At 51.8% G+C, this 7,708-nt stretch overlaps 1 protein-coding gene across 1 annotated transcript; it reads right to left on the reverse strand.

Moving 5' to 3' along the window:
* Nucleotides 1-427: 427 nt before the first annotated feature.
* On the reverse strand, nucleotides 428-6,737 carry LOC138921908 (rhox homeobox family member 1-like). The gene is made up of 4 exons (XM_070257804.1): nucleotides 6,375-6,737; nucleotides 5,837-6,209; nucleotides 4,461-4,506; nucleotides 428-940 (listed from the first exon to the last, which is right to left on the reverse strand). The coding sequence occupies exons 1-4, from the start codon at nucleotides 6,490-6,492 to the stop codon at nucleotides 704-706; spliced, it is 774 nt and encodes a 257-aa protein (XP_070113905.1). The 5' UTR covers nucleotides 6,493-6,737; the 3' UTR covers nucleotides 428-703.
* Nucleotides 6,738-7,708: the final 971 nt, after the last annotated feature.

Genomic DNA, 7,708 nt, shown 5'->3' on the forward strand with positions numbered 1-7,708 from the left:
TGGAGAGCACCAGGTGAAGGCCTGGCTCCCACTTCTCCCTAAAGCCCCGGGAGGAGCCTCTTAGGAAGCTTCCCGTAGAGTCCTCCGTTGTGCCTGAGCTCCTCAGCGAGAATGGGGCTCAGGCCTGCCTTGAAACGCACTGTTCTCTCATCAGGGACTCATGCCACTCCATCTGACACATCTGTATGGTCCCAACGGGGCAGGGTCGGGGGACGATGGGGTGTTGGGGGAGAGGGTGGCAGAGAAGAGGTGGGTCTGTGTGAGCCTGCCACGGGCACTTGGGAAACTTCTGAGATGTGCGTGGCCTGCCGATGGTGACTCAGAGATACTCCTGCATGACAGGAAGCCTCCTTGGCCGTCGGTCTGAACGGCATCTTCTTCGCAATTTCCATCAAACTCACTAACCCCATGTAACACACAAGACAAATTTGCAGAGAATTCACAACTTTATTGAAAATACAAACACGTGCCCTACAAGAGAGGGTCAATGACTGTGTACTTTTATTTAACACATTTAGCAGGCATTTGGTGAACTGCTCTTGATGGTGAGGGATGCAGAATTTGAACTTGGCTCAAAAGAACTTTGAAAAAACTGTCACAGAGACCATTCTTTAGAAAATGTGGGCTACAAAAGGCCCCCTGATGGTAAGGGAGCAGGCCATGCCACACGACAGCAGCCACAGGGAAGGAAAGGTGGAAGAAGCTAGGGCGGAGGCGGCAAGAACACAGGAGGAAAGGGAGACCCGGGCGGCAGAGGCAGCCCCGGCGGCAGCGGCTGCAAAAGCATCCGCATGCAATCCGGAGTCCGAATCAGGATGGTACTTCTGGGTCTGCGCGAGCCAATGACGACGGGGGGGCCCAGGACCACGGGGGGCATGACTCTGAACATCAACGCCCTCTGCCATCTCCTCCACTTGGCCCTCCTATTCTTAAACCAAACCTTCAAACAGAGGGAAAAAGGGATTGGTTTAGTACGCTGAGCGTTTAATGTCATGAAAAAACACAGCAGGCAACTCTCTATGCCCTTAAGATTTTAAACTGCGTCAGGAGAAGCTGTTTCCTTCTTGCGAAAATATCTTAGGAAAGTTGCCACCATGGCCCCCCGCCCCAGCTCGCCGTCGGTGAGCACTGGCCGCGTGCCAGGCTCCGGCTTGGCAGATTGCTGTGTCTCTCTCCTCCCACCTTTAATGTTATTTTCCCCACTCTCCAACGCAGGTGTGGCTGAGGAATTGCACTGTGTCCCTGCTGTGATTGCTCTGCTTGGTACGTCTGTGTCCTGACAGCTGCCCCTCAGCTGTCCAGCTGCCACTAACCCCGCCTCACTAGGCAAGTGTCACAGTGGCCTTGGGGAAGCACAGTATGGTAGGAAGTGGGTGTCTCTTAAAGTCACCCTGAGGGGAACAGCCTCCATGTTGAAAAGCCCATCTTCAGTGTACAGGAAATAATCAAAGGGGGTGTGTGGGATTTTTAAACCAAAGCTTTCCTTCAGGGATGACTAAAGGGCCATTCATCCTCTGCCACCTCTTGGTAGTTAAAAAGATGGCATTGCGAGCGAGGCTCGGTCAGAGGGGGCCCAGGGAGTTTGTGGCCGGGCTTGCTGGGACACGAGGATAGCTGAAGCCATGGACACTGCTTTAACTTTTTAGACTTTAGGGGAAATGAATGCTTAGACTCACTAAATTCGGGCCGACTTTACTAAAGTCCCAAATTTACCGAGTTGACTAACTCTCTTAAAATCCTTGCCCAGGCAAGAGTTTGGAGGGAAAGAGGCATACCGCTGTCACCGTTGTCAATTCTGCGAGCTCCGACCTGGCCCACCCTCCAAACCTTCCTGGGCTCGGGACCAGGTCAGCCCACTGCTCCAGGACCCTGGGAGGGGGCCGCTGATGCCCGGCATGCCACTCAACCTAGGCCGCGCCGCTCACCCAGGAGGTCCCCTTCTCCTCCCTTATGCTTAAGGCAAGAAGATGGAACCAGCGGTTGGGGAAGAGAGTCGACAACCGTGTGGGTGAGGGGGTCACAAAATATCCAAACAACTAAAAATAAAACTGCCCTTTAGACTACATTGTCCCCTCAGCATCCTAGTCAGCTCAATCACGTTGTGTTTACTATTTTGGGACAGTCCCAGTCTGCATCCTCCTCTCTCTGCCTGTTGCCTTATTTTCACTCTCCCACCGTAGTGTTTGGGTCCTTCTGTGTGAATATGTAGTCTAAAAAGCCACTGTGATAGGGCTCACTTTGAGGGATCCAAGCATACCAGCGGTCAAACCTGCATAAACACAACCAAAATGCAAATCGGGCTCACTGAGGTAAAGGCTGCTACTAGCTGCATATTTAAAATACCGGTTTCCTAGAACGACTCTTACTGTTAATTGCAGACTAAGGGGGAACCTCCCTTAGCATTTTCTTCAGACAAATGCTGCATGATCTCACTTTTATGTGGGATCTAACAACAAAAAACCAAACTTGCAGAAAAAGACCAGATTTCTGCTTACCAGAGGCAGGGGCTGGGGGGGTGGGAATTGGACGAAAGTGGTCAAAAGGTACAAACCTCCAGTGAGCAGATAAATGAGTACTGGGGCTGTGATGCACGACGTGACGAGCACTGTTAGTTACCACTGCTCTACCACGGTTACCACTGCTCTACGGTATCTCTGAAAGTTGCTGAGAGTAAATCCTAAGAGTTCTCACCACAAGGAGAAAAACAATTTTTTCTTTTTTGGTTTGTAACTATGTGAGCAATGATGGAGGTTAATCAAACTGACTGTGGGGATCACTTCACAATATGGGGGAGTCAAAGTACCGTGCTGGACGCCTCAAACCTAGACGGTGCTGCTTACCCGTCAGGGCTCAGTGAAACCAGGGGAAAACGTCTTTGGGAAATTCATGCTGTAGAGTTTGGAAACAGGTGAGAACATCCTCTCTCTTTCCTTAGTTGTTTCTTGTGGCTCCTCGTCCCTGCAGAACCCCACTGAGGGAGCACTGCGCAAACCCATGCAGGGAGGAAGTCCACGCACGAAAACTGAAGTTTTTCTTTTCCTCTGAGCTTGCTCTGCCTGCTTGCGAAAGCAGAGGCCTGGTCCTCCCGGCCCCGGCCAGACCCGACTGAGAGCCCAGCCCTCGGCCTCAGGACGCCAGCGCTCAGCGGCCTGCTTTGTTGGGCTGCTTCTCAGACACCCCGTCACTAGGTCTGCGGCCCGTTTCCGTCACTGCCCTCACACACGGTCTCTGCAGCAAAGCTAATAAACCCAGCCTGATTTTTCTTTTCCTCTCTTTCTGTCTTTTCTCCTTCTTCTTTTTTTCACTTCCAAATTATCCTTTGACACAACTTAGACTTTCCTACGATCTCAAAACATCACCTCTTGATCCATTGACCCATAAATTAGTCATCACTGACTGAGCAAAGAAAAAGCATTTCAAATTCCCACAGGTGAGCATCCAGCCTGAACTAAGAGCCATCCCCCGCCTCCCCCCCCCCCCACCAAGTTCCACACAACCCACCGCTTCACGACAGCGCCACCGGAAGGAAGGACACACCTCTTAGGTGTTAGACATTCCTCCAGAGAATATTCACCAATGCACTTGGAGTCTCAAAAATTTGAATGTGTGTGACGTCCCCAAGGCATACGTTCGACTCTCTAATTCGCGCCTGGCGCTTGCACCTTGCTTCCACCTTTCTTAGGTCGGTGGAACTTTGAAATTGTTGTACTTTCCTTTGTTTCATCTTTTGGACATAGTTACAAGGTTGCAACACCCCCTCCCGTCCCCGCCACCATGCACAACCTACTATGTTAGCAGTGTTTGCAGGCTCACATATCAAAGAATTGCAGAAGATTAAAATTTAGGGCCGCCATTCTCTACACCACTCTGCCAAACACTTCAAAACAACGGCAGGAGGACCAGGCGCTTGGACTCATGCTATACCCTCCCCACCGGTCTCGGCCGAACCAAACACACATCAGCTGCTCCTCTGCTGTGTTCTATGTGTGAATTACGCCCCCTCTTCAATGCCTAGATACTTATAAATTCACTCCTTACATAAAGAGCTTATGCTTGGTTTTAAGTAATTTAGTATAATGGAACTTCTTGGTGCATTCATCTGAGCAATTTCCACTTCAGACTTAACCCCAATGTGACTCCACACACAAGTGTTACCTAAAGGATACCCGTGTCAAAAGGAGTTGAGCTATACATACACATCTACCTTTGTATATAAGGAACAGTGTACTAATGATCATTTTTTTTTCTCCTTTAGGAAATCACGTTCCTTCTGGTGACGGGCAGTTTCCAAAAGCTGCTGTTTACTTACCCCGTTTTCCACCCACCAGGACCCCAAAGTTCAAAACTCATTTCCCAAACACGGAAGAGGCAACAAAAACACACAAACGTGAGACCGTGTAGGACAGAAGCAGGTTTTAGAAGGGCTGCCCTGCCGAGCTGCTTTGTTCAGGTTTACTCACCTGCACCCTGGCTTCAGTCACACCCATGCGTCTAGCAAGCTCCTGTCTGAGGGGGAAAAATCGCAAGTGTTCAGTATTTGGAGCTGTGCGTTAAATTAAATCTAGCGTGATAGTGCATTCTTATTTGAAACTTTTTCTTTCAGGGAAATGTCAGCCATTTGCTTTACAAACCCACTTCTGCAGTAGGAAAACTCACACCACTTCAGGACTGACAGTGAACTGACGTTGACAAAGCACTGAAGGAGAGCCAAGTATCACGGGTGAAGGAGGCACGGTTCCCAAGGACACATGAAGTTCTAGTTCACCGAGTGTTACCGACTTCAAAATGAAAAAGAATATCTGACTGAGCAAATTTCCCTACCAACTTTCAACCATTGCTCTCACTCGTGTTATGCGTTAAATTAGAACCTTAAAATAGCCTGCTATCTATCTATCTATCTATCTGTCTATCTGTCTATTATCTATTATCTGCCTATGAGTGATGAACAGGCTGGAGTCCATTCCTAGACGATGCTTAAGGATGGCACAAACTCTCTGCTGTTCATTCTTCGGTTGCACTTATTTTTTTTTTTTTTTAAGATTTTATTTTTTCCTTTTTCTCCCCAACGCCCCCCGGTACATAGTTGTGTATTCTTCGTTGTGGGTTCTTCTAGTTGTGGCATGTGGGACGCTGCCTCAGCGTGGTCTGATGAGCAGTGCCATGTCCGCGCCCAGGATTCGAACCGACGAAACACTGGGCCGCCTGCAGCGGAGCGCGCGAACCTAACCACTCGGCCACGGGGCCAGCCCCCGGTTGCACTTATTTTTAAACTTTTTTTAATCACCAGCTCCCCACCCCACTCGGCTACACTATTCCCTAGTATCTAAGATGAGGCTTGCTTTACGGACAGTTTTCTCTCAAGAACAGGATTTACGGGGATGCAGAAAAATCGCTAATCAAGATCAATCACTTTCAAACGCAGCGTTTAAAACTATGAAAATCAAGGCAAAAACAATCCGTGAACAACAGATGATCCAAACGTTAAACAAAGGCACGATCCAGTCCGGCGTTTGCTTCCCCCTGCCTCACGCTACTCACTTTTCTCCCTGGCCTGGTCCCGACCGAACGTTTTCTATCTTAAAGGCGGCAGCCAAAGTTTCCTGCCTCGATTTATTGAAATCCTGAATGAAAACATTTACCTTGACTCCCAAGAGGCACAGCCCTCACCCCAACCCTAGAACCCAAGGGCAGGGGCGGGGGCCCTGGCAGCCTGGAGTCCCCCAGGTGGCTCTTCGTGAGGGAGGGGAGGAGAGGGACCTGTGAGAGAGCCAAAGGCCGCCCTGGACCAGCCCCACATGCTGCCTGGAAACGACGCGAAGCAGAGCAATCGGCTTACCGCAACCACAATTCGGGATACGGAGTGTGGCGGAAAACGCCCTCCAGCTCCCGCAGCTGCACCGGGGTGAACGTGGCGCGGCGGCCCGCCTGCCGCCTGGCTCCAGGCTGCGGACATTCGACGGCGGCCTGCGGGGGCTGCTCCTCCGGCCCCTGCTCTCCCGCTTCTCGGCCGCCATCGCCGCCGGCCTCGCGGTTCGCGGGAGCTCCCGCGCCAACGGCGCCGTCGTCCTTTTCTTCTCCTTCTCCTGCTCCGTCTCCTGCCTCTTTCCCTTGTGCGGCTGCTGCTGCTGCTTCCTGCTCAGGTTCGGCCTGTATCCCTTCTTCCTCTTCTCCTCCGTCTGCGCTAAGCGAGATCTCCACACGTTTCGCTTCTGCAAAGGAGGAATCCCAAAGAGAAAGATCAGGGCGTTGGAGCCCAGGCTGTGGGAAGAAGGGGGTGAGGGGCTGCATCGGAGGGGTGTCCTGTCCGCTCGCCTCTCCCAGGGCACGCTCCTTGCTTGGAGTTGGCCGAAGGGCCTGTCCCGACCACCACTCACCATGCCCTTCTTCCCGGTCCTCGTCGTCTCCCTCGTCGCTGCACTGCTGTGGAGGCTCCAGGTCCCGAGTGCTGTCCAAGAGGCCGTGTGCTTCTGGGGATTCTGCTCTGGGATCCATGGCTCAAGGCTGGAGTGGCGGCCCGCGACCCGGCTCCTTCAAGGCTCTTCGGGCGTCTAGTCAGGTCAGAGCGTCTAGGCAGGTTAGAGCAGCTAGTCGGACTAGAGCGTGTCTGAGTAGGCGCCGTGTGTGGGCTCACCGCCAGTTGCTGGCGATTGGGCGGGCTGAGGTGCCCATACGGCAGGGGCGTGGCCATCAAATGGGAGGGTGTGCCTGCAAGGAGGGCGCATGCGCCAGGACAGAACTTGGGACTCCGGGTTGCCCTTTGCCCGACTACGCCCGACCTCCTGGGTTGTCTTTCCAGAGGAAGACGGGGTTGCGTTGGATCGTTCCAGCCGATTTGTGCAGGGGAAGCGAGAGAACCCACGCTAGCTCCGTAGACGTTGGAGAGATGTTTGGAGAATCTCTCTTGGCCCAGCCCTCCATATCCAGCATCCAGTCGTAGGCAGGGAATAGTAAACTAGTATGATTGGCCAGGAGGTTGCCTGCTCTGAGTTTTTGCAATGAGGCTGAAGTCAGAGTTCGCCATACTCCCCGGGACTCCAGGAACAGGAGCTTGGCCTTGGGTCTGGTCCGACAGGGGGAAATTCCCCCTTCTACCCCTCTTGACTAAGAATAAAATTGACACGAGACCAGATTAACAGGAGAAAAGCCAATTTGATAGGTCCACATTGGAGATCATACGAACGACGCTCTCCAAGATGGGCAAAGCAGGCTGCTTGTTACATCTTTTGACACAGAGAAACAATCTGTGCGAAAATGTCAGGACCGAGAAGCTTAGGTTTGGGGTGTGTAATTAGAGAGGAATTTAAGCAGAGTTTAGGCTTGAGGTAGCAAATTAGTCGAAGTAACGGATTTTGTGTCTGCCGGCTTCCTGGCCCCGAATTCCCTAGCTCTGGCGATCAGGCTGTCTCCGTCGCCTGGTGGCGGGAGGGTACCTTCCACATGGGACATTTATTTCCTGCTTTCCGCGGAAACAGAAAGAGGAGGGGGAAATCCCCTTTTTGCATTGGCCGCTTCTCGAAGCTTCTTACCTTTAATTCAAAATCATCCATAGGCCCTTGTGGGATACTTTGGGGTGCCCTGCGCGGGGCCCCCACGCTAACCTGAGTTGCTTATTCTCCCCTAGTCTTAGTTTTCTTATCTGCCAAATGGAGACAACAGTAGAAGCTAACACACGCGGTTGCGAGAAGATTAATAGAGACGATTTAAAAAA

The sequence above is a fragment of the Equus caballus genome, chromosome X (assembly GCF_041296265.1).
Source record: "Equus caballus isolate H_3958 breed thoroughbred chromosome X, TB-T2T, whole genome shotgun sequence".
Taxonomy (NCBI): Eukaryota; Metazoa; Chordata; class Mammalia; order Perissodactyla; family Equidae; genus Equus; species Equus caballus.